Here is a 13825-nt window from a genome sequence, read left to right on the forward strand (position 1 = left end):
TCTCTCATTCTCTCTGTCTCAAATAAATAAATAAAATCTTTAAAAAAAAAAAAAGAATACACTTAATCATGATGAGCACTGAGCAACATATAGAATTGTTGAATCACTAATTGTACACCTGAAGCTAGTGTAACACTGTATGATAACTATGCTGGAATTTAGAAAGAGACAATAGAAGCTGACCCATAGATGAGCTGGATATTGAAGTTAGATAAAGTCTTTTAAAAAACTACTATAAATATGTGAAAGAAAGTGGATAAAAAGATGGAGAATTTCAGCAGAGAAAGGATATTTATGAAAATAAAGTCAAGTGAACATTCTAGAACTAAAAGATAAAATTTCTGAAATTAAAATTTACTTAGCTACATGTAATTGCTCTTTGGACACAGAAGAAGATAAAATTAGTGAATTCAGAGATAGCTCAATAGGAAATATCCAAGGTGGTGAAAAAACTGAATAAAAATATGAAAAGAACAGAGTATAAAAAACTTGTCAGAAGGTCAGACCTATGAATAATTGGATTTATAGGAAAAGAGAGAAAATGGGGCAGAAGGAATATTTGAAGAAATATGGCAGAGATTTTTTTTTTTCAGAATTGGTAAAAGGCATCAGTCAATATACAGATTTGAGAAGCTCAATAAACACCAAAGGAAAAAAAACCTTATTGTAATCAAACTCCATAAAATCAAACCAAAAAATCTTATAACAAGCCTAGCTTAAAAACCCTGATACAAAAACTTAAGAAGAGTATTATAAGAAAAGAAAGGAAGAGGACAGATCTCATGAATATAGATAGAAAAGTCTACACAAATCATTAGCAAATTGACTGAAAACTGAGTAGCAGTATATAAAAAGAATGTCACATCAGTACAGAGTAAGTGGAATTTACAGTTTTAAGATTCTTTTATTGCATTGGAAATTGTAAAAGTATTATATACAATAGACTCCAGTAAGTTAAGAATGAACATTATCATTGTAAGCTAATCACCAAAGTATTTAAAAAGGTGTAACTAGAAAATTACTTTGGGAAATAAATGGATTAATAAAAAACATGCTTGAGGGCGCCTGGGTGGCTCAGATGGTTAAGCGTCTGCCTTCGGCTCAGGTCATGATCTCAGGGTTCTGGGATCGAGTCCCGCATCGGGCTCCCTGCTCAGCGGGGAGCCTGCTTCTCCCTCTGCTTCTCTCTCTCTCAATCTGTCTCTTATGAATAAATAAATAAAATCTTAAAAAAAAAAATGCTTGATTATTTTGAAAGAAGGCAAGAAAGGCAGAACAAAGGAGCAAAGATATGTGATAAATAAGAAATAAATAGCAGGATGATGGACTTAAATCCAATTATATTGATGATTACATTAAATGTAAATTGACTTAACACCCACCTTAAAAAAATAAAAATTATTAGCCTGAATTAAAAACAAGACCCAATAATATACTATCTTTAAGAACATAAAAAGATACAAATAGTTTGAAAGTAAAGGATGGGAAAAGACGTATCATGCAAACACCAACCAAAATAAAGCTGTTGTATATATATCCCTATCAGCCAAACTAAACTCTAAGTCAAGGAGTGTTACTAGAGATAAGGAGGAACATTTCATAAAGATAAAAGGGTTAACTCAACAGTAAGACATGATAATTCTAAATTTATAAGAGCCCAATATATATAAAGTTATATAAATTGACAGAATTGAAAGGAAAATAGATCAATCAACATGAAAGTTAGATGTTGTGATGTACTTATTTCAAGATCTGGCAGACATACAGCCAAAAAATTATTAAGGAGATAAATTGTTTGAATAATGCTGTTAATCAATGTGACCAAATGGACATTTATAGAACACCCTTAAAACTTTAGAATATACATTCATGTCCAATTGACACATGTATCAAAATAGATCATATTTGGGATGGCTGGGTGGCTCAGCCATCTAAGCCTCCGACTCTTGATTTCAGCTCAGGTCAGGATCTCTCAGGGTCATAAGATCGAGTCTCATGTTGGGCTCCATACTCAGTACTGAGTCTGCTTCTTTCCCTCTCCCTCTGCCCCTCCCCCTGCTCTCTCTCTCAAATAAATAAATGTTTTAAAAAGAAATAGATCATATTCCAGACTCTAAAGCAAGTTTCAATGGATTAAAATTGTATAGAGTTTGTTGTCTAACTACAGGTGAATTAAACTGAAAATAAACAATAGGATAGTTAGAACAATGCTCAGAAGTTTGTAATTCTATATAGTCAATGGACCAAAGAAAAAAAATTTCAATGACTGTTAGAAAATATTTTGAACTGGACAATAACATGAACATAATGTATCAAAACTTGTAGGTTGCCACTAAAACAGTGCTTAGAGGGAATATTATACTTTTAAATGAATATGAATATATTAGAAAAGAAGAAAGGCTGAAATTAATCTAAGCTTCTATTTTGTGGAGCTAATGAAAGAAAAACAAAAGTAAAAGAAGGAAATAATAATAATAGTAATAGAAGGAAATAGAGAGCATATACAAAGATATACAAAAGAGAAAAAAACAAAAGAAAAATTTTATTCTTTGAAATTAATTCATAATATTGATCAACCTCCAATAAGATGATCAAGAAATGAAGAGAGAAAAATAAAACTTACCAATATCGCAAATGAAAAAGTAGACATGGCTACAGCTCCTTCAGATTATTAAAAACATAAAATTATGATGTTATGAATAATTTACACCAATAAATTTGACAACTTATTTAAAATGGATGAATTGATTTGAGGAAAATAAAACTTGCTAAAATTGACATAAAGAGAAGTTAAAAATCAGAATGTCACATTAGAGCCATTTGGGGTATATCCGAGGAGTGCAAGGTTGATTTAACATTCAAAATTCAATCCATGTAATTTATGTATTAACTGAATTGAGGATAAAATCCCTGTGATCATTTCAATAGCTTCAGTAGAAGCATTTGATAGAATTCAATATCTGTTCATGACAAAAACTCTCAAAAAACTAGGGATAGAAGGAACTTGCCTTAATCTGATAAAAGACAGCTAAAATATTCACGGCCAACATCATATTTAATGGTAAAATTTTGAGCACACTTTTCCCCTGGATCCAGGAGTACGACAAAGAATATATACCCTTTACCACTTCTACTCAACATTATATGTGGAAGTACTAGCCAAAGTAAAGAAATAAAAGTATAAAGATTAGAAGGGAAGAAATAACACCATATTTATTCAGAGAAGATATAATTTACATAAAAATTTCAAAAGAATCCACAATTAGAATTAATAAGTGAGTTTGTTAGCAAGATCACTATCCAAAAATCTATTAATCTGGTATAGTTTTTTACATCTCTACTTTTAACTTTATTGTGTCTGTATGCCTTATGATTTTCTTTTATAAACATCCTTTAGCTAGATTTTTTTCATTCAATCTGAGAGTTTCCATCTTCTTGGTTGGCATTATTTGGATATATTTAGATGTTTTCTACTACTTTATTTTATCCTTTCTATTTACTAGTTCTTTACTTTGCTTCTCATATTTTTCCTTTCCTGACTTCAATTTGATTTACTAATTACTTTGTTTATACATTTTATTCATTTAGAAGTTTTATGTTCTAGTTGTTTCTGGTGGTGACCCTTAATGTTTAACTTACAAATTTGACTTTTCATAGTCTAAAATTAAGATCTCAAAAAAAATTAAATTAAAATCTCTACTGCTCTCCTGAATAGTACTAGGACGTTAGGATGCTTTTACTTTTATCACTCCTTCCTACCTTATGTTCTATTTTTGTCTACTACTTTAATTTCACCTTTCTTACAACCCCCCAAATTAGTCATTACCAATTTTTACACTTAGCATTCTTTCATGCATTTCCCTTCTTCCTTCTAAGTTCAGTTTTCTTCTGCCAGAAGTACCAACCTTGGTCGCTTTTTCTGCAGGGTTCATAGTTAGGAAATTCTCCCATTTCTTACATTTGAAAATACCTATATTAGTCTTGCTGGGTACAGAATTCTAGATGACAGTTATTTTCCCTCACTACTTTGAAAACATTATTCCATTAGTCTTCTGGGTTCAGTTAATGAAAAGACTGTGGCTGGTCCAACAGTTTCTGGGGGCAGTGTGTCATTCACTTATGCCTACTTTTAAGATTTCCTCTTGTCTTTGATGCCTTGCAGTTTCACTATGATGTGAGTTAGGGTACTGATTTCCTCTTGTCTTGCTCAGGGTTATAATGTATGTCTTTAACAACTCTGGAAAATCCCAAACCAAATCTGGATAAATTATTCAACTTCTCAAGATGTTATTCCTCCCCTTGAAACTCTGCAGTGTTTCCTTCATTTACTGACAGTATTATTACTTGGATCTGTCTCACTGTCCCCTGCACCTCTCTGTGGTTAAGGTGCCCTATCTGTATGCCAGGAAATCCCTGTCACTCAAACTGGTGATCCTATTTTTTTGTTCATAACTCAGCTTTATTATCATCTATTCTCCGAAGCCTTTCCTGAAACCTCTTCTTCCCCTTAATCACTGTGTATCCACTCTTTCCTGTTCATACACCTATCAGATGATTGCATTTATGTATTTATGTGTAAATCTCCCCCACTAAACTCATGTTTCCAGTGGGCAGTTCCTTTTGTATTTACAGAATCAGGCACTTTGTTTGGGCTCTACAAATGTTTGCAGATTGAATGGATGAATGAATCAAGAAAATGAAGGTAAACACTATCTACCTCATAGGGATCTGTAACAACTAAATATATACCATATGAGAAAGCACCTGGCAAATAACAAGTGCTAATCTGTCGTTCGAAATAAAGGCAATTCATGCATTATTTTGATGCAGTGGGTTATGTGCCAAATTGGTTGTTACTTTAAATTTCCTTATTCCATATGGCATAAAGCAGAGTTCTGAGTGTTCTTTGATCATAATGAAGTACTTTTTTTGGTTTTGTGCCTTTTCTTCCAATTGCTATACTTCTCAGAGCATTAAACACACACACACACACACCCACCCAAACATGGAGTTCTCTGAACTGGATATAGTTTACCAGCTATTACATTCTGTCCTGAAACTCAGTGCATTTGTAAGTGCTCTTCTCCCATATAGTTTAATAGCTTTCTCCTTCTCTTTTGTTTGTTGTCTGCTTTAATTTTACCTTATGAGATAGGCCTTTGCTGACCCTCCTCATAAAGTAGAAAACTTCCACCCCACTTCCATCCTCTGTCCCCTTTACCTGTGCTGTTCCCCCCGTCCACCTGTCCACAAGTGAAATAGACATTTACCTCTTCTATTATTATCTGCCCATCTCACTAACATATAAACTTCTTATAAGTAGCAATTTTGCTTTAGGCCTAGAACAGTATCTAGAATACAGTAGGTGCTCAGTAAATACTTATTGACTAAATGTATCAATATAGGCGCCACTGATTCTCATCAGTAAAATCCTGGGGCTACAAAAAAAACAGACGCCATACAGCCATTCTGGGCATGGTAGTCTTCAACATTTCTCTTGATCTCAGATGAGATTTCAAAACTTGACAATTTTGTTTTTCCTTGAACCGAATGCCTACAGCATGATTTCATCCTGAAAACTAAAGACATCACTTCCTCTCCTGGCAGGCACCTAAACCAAATTCTGAGCTGGCTTGTGTACAAAGCCCGTCTGTTCTCTCCTGGTTTAAAGACAGTGGCAGTTCCTGCCCGCTTTTAGCAAGCTTTGTTTTGCTTTCTGTTTTCTTTCACCACTCAAGGACAATTTACATATCTTTTCTACCCATTTTATCATTTAATCTTGGCAAGAGCTTTCAGTTAATACTCTGTGGGTACTTGTGCGAAGAAAGAACCCGCTTACAATGTCTACAAGAAATAAATTCTTATTTCATAGACACAAACATCTAAAACTGTGATTCATTTTGTATAATTCATTTCTCATTATGAGAGAAAGGTCCAAAGGTGATAAATACTTGCTGAAGGCCACATAACTACTGCCATGTAAGTGGGTCTCACGCCCACATCCCCCAATTCTCAGTCAAGCTCTTCACACTTTTCTGCCTGATTGTTCTTTAATAAATTCATTTGTTTCTCCTACCACCTACACCTTAACCTAAAGCCCTTCAGTTCGTATTTCACTGGTGTGTATCTCTGTGGCATCAGATGCCTTACTTCAACCTTCAACTATCAGACTGCTATCTTGACTTTTTGGGCGTCATCAAGCTTCTGTCTTCAGATTCAGCATGCCTAAAAAGAATGTGGTCTTTCAGCTGAGCTTACATTCCAAGGTCAACTTGGTGGCCCATGAAAATGCATGGCCCAAGAAGGCTGACACAGCTCCCTTCCACTTGAGGGAGAGTTAGCCCCTGCCTGCTCTCCGCAGCCAGGGATGTGCTGTCCCAGCTTGCTGCACAGTACTGCCCGTCAGATTAGCCGTGACCGGTGGCTCTGCCCACGTGGTGGACACTTAATACTCACGAATGAAGGTAGCTGGGGGGCACCGGCTGGACTTCGGGCTGGTGACTGGGGCTGTCATTGGACTGGCAGTGCCTCCTAGTGGCCAAGGCTCCAAAGGTTTTCAACTGAAAAGGAGCCAGTCTAGGCAGCCCACACGCCAACCCCTTCTTTCTGAGTCTTGTTCCCACCTGTTTTTAGTTTGTCCAGCCCTACTTCATACAGTGAGAATTCAGTGCTGGTCAGATCATCAAATACCTGTCTTTTCAGTATTTTCTGACTGAATTCCCAAATATGACCATGATGATGAAAAAAAATTGGAATGGGTTTGGAAATATAAATATGAAAAGGTCACTACCATCCCTGGAGCAGGTCAGTTTGAAAAGTGCTTTGTAATAACTCTTTTCCCTCCCGTCAGCCCATGGTAGCTCTGACACCCCTTCCTCTTGGAGGAGACTTCCGCTGCCCAGAAGTGCCAGATCATCCTCCTGATCTCATTTTTACTAAGCTTCCTCAGTAACTTCAGTTATGTTACAGACCTATGGAGAGAAGCTTGGTTTCTCTGGAAGCTCACATCCTAAGAAAGAAAAATATGCATGATCCCAAAGATCACATTTTAAAGTGTATACTCTTCATAAACTGAAAGATAAATCATAGCTACAAGCATAACCTTGAGACTACTGTCTTTAAGTCCTTGCTGGTGCAGGATGTGCAAATGCAGATTTGGGTCTGGCAAGGAACCTCTCTGGGAACTGTGGAAGAATCGTGAAGGCTCCATTTCTCTTCGAGGGAGAGAGAGAAATACTGTGTAAACGATGATGTCAAGCCACAACAAGTAAAATGGGAACTCTTCCTTCTGTATGCTCCTGTAGTTCCAAAGGTGTCCTCTGGCCCCATGTTATATTTTGTCTCCCCAAGGGTCCTGCCACCAGGACTGCCTTCCCCAGACAATGCCCAAATTCGAGTCCTTTCTCTGTGCTATTTCTACCTTTTCCGCATCAAAATGTACCTATCCCCTGTCCATTCTCTAAAGTTCTTGGTGTATGATCTGATAAAGTATTTCATGGTGAGATTTAAATAGTAGGTCACCACCCACTGTTCTCCTCCTCCCATTGACATCTGCATTGTAATTGGGGACTTGAATCTCTTGACTCACTCACTGGGTTTGGAAACCTACTTTATATCTCCCAAATGATACACACAGCCCACCTCCATGTGCCCCCAATACTCAATCCCAAAGATGATGCTTTTGAGGCAGAATACCCTTTGCTTCCCTGAGTTGTTTGGATGTCCCCACAACTGACCTCCTGGAGTGTCAGTGCAGTGACCAATAACTCTGCGTGCGAGAGTCCAGGGGCTTTGAAAGGGAGCCTACAGGCACCACATTCTGATAGGTATTTATTCATTCGAACCGCAAACTGAGCTGGAGAATAGGGGCAGCAGGAAAAACACATAAGACCTACTGAGCAGCAGGATTTCTTTACAGTGACTATGGCTTGCCAACAAGGTTTTGGATAGCCATAGAATATTCCAGAAAGAGGAAGAGATCTGGCAGTTGCTTGGAAGATGCCAGGCAATTAAATCGTGGCCAGAATGTAAAGAAATGGGGAAGAGAGGTGAGTGAGCAATGGGGACAATTGGGGAAAGGGGGGGCATTCTGCTGAAAGCCGGCTATCTGTACTGCCATCACCTGCGTCTTACCCAACAAGTTTCTTAGGTGTCTAAGAAATTTCTAGAATATACACCCTGTGTCAAGAACTCCCAGGAACAGTCCAAGTGCCGCACTCTGATCCCCACCCTTTTCCCCCCCTCTTCTCCCCTCCCCCCCCCCCCCGCCCACACACACCTTGCCCGCTTTTGTGCCTCCCCGGTTAGAACCGGCTCAGCCGACTCCGGGGCAGCCTCTCACCAGGCCGGCCGGCCGAGGCAGCGCTCTCGCGTCGAGCGGCGGCCGCATCCCCGTGCGCGCAGGCAGCCCCGGGGCCGCGCCGCGCTGATTCGCTGCCGCGGAGACTGCGGCGCCCGCGACGCGCCCGCCCCTCGCCGCGCGCCGGCTGGTGCAGCCTCAGTCAGTCCGCAGCCGCGCGGCCACCGCGAACCCTGCGGCCACAGCCGGGGCGCCGACCCTGAGTGCCAGCTCCGCGCCCCCGAGGACGGCAACGGCGAGCCCCCAAAGCCCGCACGATGCAGGCCACTGCCGATTCCACCAAGATGGACTGTGTGTGGAGCAACTGGAAAAGTCAGGGTATTCTCTTTATTTCGGTAGTGCATGCCTGCGGTGCACGGGAACCCCGGGACCCGGACTCGGCCATTGTGCATCATTTCACCTGTGGGACCTATGCATGCTTCATCCCCGAGAGCTTTCTGTTGGGGGGGGGAGTAAACTTGTCATGTCAAAAATCAAAACGGATGGTGTTTGGATTCTTTTCCTTTTTTTTTTTTTAAACCCCCCACCCCCATCCCTTTGTTTTCTTGTTGTAATGCTAGAAATTTAAATAATGCATCAGTTGCCTCCTCCGGGAGCTCTTTTGGGATCCGTTGATTGTTCAGTACTTGTTTAATCTCTTCTCATGCCCGGAGTTAAAATGCTTTCTTATTGTTCCATGCATCCCAGGCCATTTAATTTCCGCCGAAAGGCTGAAATGTCCTGGTAGAACCATTAAGTGAGAGGGCTCTAGTGCATCCTTTTAAGAGGGACACACCCATTTCAGGGTTGTTATTTGTGGTCGCACAAAGGAGATTGGAAATGCAGACTAGGTCTCGAAATCCTGAAAATATGATGGCGTAGCCACATTTTAGGATGGTTCACTTTGAAATATTTCAGGGTTTTTGTCTGTCATTGGGGTAACCTGTAACTACTATTTATTAAAAATGGGTATTTGTGGGACAAATAGAGGGGAAATAAAAAGCAGTGCGGAGTGCCCTCCAGTATAACAGATGTATTTTGAAACAGTCCATATTAGCACTGGGTGTGGCCACCCTCCAGCCTCGCTTGGATTGCTTTTCAGCCATTTTTATTCAGCCTCATACTTCATACATCCATCTCTCCTTTGTTATATTAAGATTCTCTCCTTCACCTTGCTGAGTTTGAGATTATGAGGAGAAAGAGAGAATTTTGGAAGAATGAATTATGTGTGGTAAACTCGGGTGTTTGTAAGATGAAGGGCCTTTTAATCTTTAACAAATAAGGTTCTGAAGAAGGCACATTTGACTTAACCTGAAGGGTTGCAGTGTTCCTCAGGGGACCAAAAATACTCTGGAGCAGAAGCTGATTTTTTTTTTTTAAATCTGGCATTTTCCCCTTGTCATTTTATATCACAGAAAGAATAGAATGGCTTTTCATCTTTAGTGCCCCTGTAGGGTTTTTCTTCAATAAATTTTTTAAGCAAAGAAAAAGTAAACGTGAACCTCAGAATTAAGAACACATTAGCTCTGTCTCTTATTCATTGGTTTGGGTGGCAGTGACATAAAATATAACAGTCGAGTTCAAATTATGTGGGTCTACTGGAAATACAACTGTCAAAAGTAAATAAATGGTCCTAATACATTTAAAAGCTAGGAAATAAGAAATGTATGGCAATTCAGGGGCATAATTTTAGAGAATGATGACAGCGACATGAAATCGCATATTTTATACAGAAGGCAGTTGTGAAAATGCTTGGTGACGTTTCATTCTTACGTATTAGACTCATCCAGTTTATTGTGATACACACACTTCACAGACAACTATGGCATGATACAATATCAAGTTTAGTTGGACACAAAGACATTAAAAAAAAGTTGGTTTTTAGACTATGATTATGGGTTTCTTCTATTCTTACCAAAAGTAGATGCCCAAACATGGCAGATTTTCTGTTTTATTTGTATAAGATATAAGACACTATTTCGTTATGCTCCTATGTGTTTTGCCTCAGTCAACCGTCTCACTACAGGGGTTAAAAAATGCATGGCTGTTTATAATCAGAAAATAACACAAATGTCATCGTTTGTCTATTGAAAACAATCATTTTCATTTTCAATATACAGCTACTTGTGAAGATTGATGCCAGATCGTTGAAGGTCTTTTACACTCCGTAACCTTTGGTCGTCTTCAGTACCATTGATTTCCTTTTGTCAGATAGAACAAAGCCATTATCTTGGGAAAATTGACTAATAACTGGGTGGGTGGGTTTATAGGCATGAAAGAGAAATAGTAAGAAGTAAACTATTCCTTTTTCTTTCCACTTTGAGAACTTTTCATTTAAACTAAATCTATAATAAAATTTTTGTTTAGCATTTTCAGTGTTATCCTCATGTTAGTTCCCTCATTATCAAAAACAGCTCTTCTTAACCCTGGCTATACATTAGTATCACCTGGGGAGCTTTTACGAACACAAAGGATGCCTGGGCCCCACCCCAGGAGGTTCTGATTCAATTGGGTCAAATATCAATATTTTTTTAAAAGATCCTCAAGTGAGTTTAATACATAATTGGGGTTGAAGCCACGGGTGGTGGGTAATGATTCTTAGCCCAGTCCGTAGCCCAGCAGAGCAGGGTCGGGTGTACAAATGATGAAATGGGTGTGATCTAGGAGCACCTGTGAATGTGGTTGCAGGATGCAGTGTAACATTGTTGAGAATGTCCTCCAGAAGTATTACAGGTGAATGTTTTGCTTGTAAAAGGGAATAAAGAAAGTGAGCTTCAGGTTTTCTCCATATTAGTAAACATTCCATGGAGAAATTGCAGCCCATTGACTATTTCATGAAGACTCGACTAGAACTAATATAATTGTCGTAAGAACTGTAGTAGCCATGCAGAAGGAACCTTATATCTACTTTATTAATATATAAGATTTCAGCTAGAGACAGGAGCATTTAAAGAGAGTCTAAAGTCCACATTATACTAGTACAAAGATTCTGTAATACATTACATTACAGTATAGTAATACATTAATGTATACATTACAAAGATTCTGCTTCCAGTATAAAAAAATGATACCACTACCAATATTGGTTAATAAGCCAAAGCCCACCCAACTCAGTGAAAATGGAAGCAGAGTAAAACCATAACCTAATAAAACACCTGTATAGATAGTAATGTGACAGATCACAATAATACTAATATGTTAGGGGCACTTTTACTGAATGCTTTACTTGCGTCATTGCATTTAATCCTCACAAATCCTGTGGTGTGTACATTTTATTATTATTTTATAAGTGATAAGCTGAGGCCTCCACCAAGGCACATGGCTCGTAATGCCAGAAGAGGCTAGATTCAAGCCTAGGCTGGCTGACCACAGAACCGCTCACTTCTCACTGCTCTGCCATCTGCCTCAACGGTAGAGAACTTTTTCCTCAATGGTGTTTCTAAGAATATGAATTATGTAGGTAATGGTGATTGTGTGGGTTTAATAATCCCTCACATTTACATAGTTTTCATTTTGCCAAATGTCTTCTCATTGGAGCTTCTTAGTTTACTCTTGGACATCATGAAGCTCAAAGAGGTTAAGTGACTTATCCAAGGTTTTCGGTAAGTGGTGAACTGCGTAGTGAGGAGGTGCCTGCTTCAAATCCAGAACTCTCCCCACAACAGCACTCCACGTCCTTTACTCATGCTGAGTTATAGAGCGAACTTCCCCTGACCTCTGCCAAGATATTTCTCACATAGTTTCTCCCCTTACAGACCGCAGAATTAATCAGCAAGTCGGTGATCTTGATCAATTTATGCCATCGTTGTCATCCTCACCACCATCATCAATTCATCATCCCAAATTCTCCGTCAATACTAGCTATGTCCTGCTAGCTATTCTAAACTCCTGCTACATGTCTTTAATTAAGCCTTCATGAGATGATTATCTTACTCTCACTTTACAGAGGAGGAAACTGAGGGTTTTGAGGCAGAGAGGGCCAGGAATTTGCCCTAGGACTTAACTGGGTCCCAAATATAAGGCAGGCTGATTCTGAAACCTATGCTTTTAATGACTTTCTCATACTGCTTAAATCCAAATAATACTGGGGCAGGGAATAAAGTTTGAACAAAATCATTCATCCATATCATTCTATTTGTGCTCAAAGATAGTTTTTTCCAGATATCACTGTACTCGACAAATATACCTGGCAGTATGCTTGGTAGTACACTGGGTTGATACTTGTCACCTGTTTGGGGCTACTGGTCAACTCCCACTTGACCCTGTCTTGCACCATTCTGTAATTACAGCTTTCCCAGCGTGTAAAATAGTAATGAAGGGTGAAACACTTTCCAGGGAATATAACTTAAAAATATTTCTGGTTTTTTACAAAATAAAATACTATACGCTGGTCTACAGTGCTCTGTGGAAAAACTGTTCATGGTGGTCCATTCTGAAAGGTGCTAGTTGAAAACAACCAAGCATCCCAGAATACACAGGAAAAAAATGTCTGTTTTGGCAACAGAAATTGAAAGAAATGCTTGTATTTTGAAAATGGCATTTGGTCAAGATAAAACTTAAAGGCAGACCAATACAACCTTTTATCAAACACCTTTTGTTTGGACTCAGTCTCATTAGAATACTGTACAAATATTACAACATAAGTAATTACACTTGCAAACTCCCTCTCTGCAGATTCTAATGAGATCCAGTGGGGGAACTGGCTTGGCTGGGGATCTGGGGATTTTTTTTTTTTTTGGAGAGTGTGCGAGTGTACAAGTAGGAGTGGGGGGTTGGGAGGTAGAAGGGACAGAGGTTGAGAGAGAGAATCTTAAGCAGGCTCCATGCTGAGCGTGGAGCCTGATGTGGGGCTCCATCCCAGGACCCTGAGATCACATGAACCAAAATCACAAGTCCAAAATCAAGAGTCGGGCACTTAACTGACTGAGCCACCCAGGTGCCCCTGGGGATTTTTTTGTTTTAATGAAAGAAAACTCTCATTATACAGATAATATTACCAAATATGGGTAGTTATTACTCCATTGAAAAATAAAACTCTACTTTTTCACTGTGTATGATTATTTTCAAGAGAATATTTATAAGGGAATGTTCCAAAGTTTGGGGAGAGGATAATGGCTTTGTCCTTTTTCTAAAAGTGATACATACGCATTATGAAAATTTCCTTTTGTTCAAAGAGAGGTTCAAATGAAAGCCACAAATCGCCCAAAGTCCTACACCTAGAGTTAATGAGGGTTAGTATTTGCTGAATATTGTCCAGTATCTCCATACCGTGTAACATGAAGCTAGAGGACTCGGCAACAAAAACAGCTTTTATAAAACAAGATTGTGTATGTCTCAAAAAATATTTGAAGTAATTTAATGGAAAAAACTGACATGAAACTGAGAGAATTGCTGAACTTCACATATATGTTTCTTTATGTGCTATTCCTTCCTAAAATTAAGAAAAAGTATGATAAACATCGATAAGATTAGAATAATTTTTTAGTT

General features: G+C 38.7%; 1 protein-coding gene across 2 annotated transcripts in view; it reads left to right on the top strand.

Annotated features, from left to right (window-relative positions):
- Positions 1 to 13825, top strand: part of RTN1 (reticulon 1) — a 214739-nt gene that overhangs the window by 181096 nt on the left and 19818 nt on the right. Inside the window, exon 1 of one of the 2 annotated variants that reach the window (XM_021701361.1) lies at positions 8516 to 8677. The exons of the other annotated variant lie outside the window; for it this stretch is intronic. Coding sequence (XP_021557036.1) covers positions 8617 to 8677 — 61 coding nt within the window. The 5' untranslated portion in view covers positions 8516 to 8616. Of the gene's footprint in view, positions 1 to 8515; positions 8678 to 13825 lie in introns of those variants that run through there. 2 annotated transcript variants of the gene reach the window in all.

This window comes from Neomonachus schauinslandi, chromosome 9 (assembly GCF_002201575.2).
Source record: "Neomonachus schauinslandi chromosome 9, ASM220157v2, whole genome shotgun sequence".
Taxonomy (NCBI): Eukaryota; Metazoa; Chordata; class Mammalia; order Carnivora; family Phocidae; genus Neomonachus; species Neomonachus schauinslandi.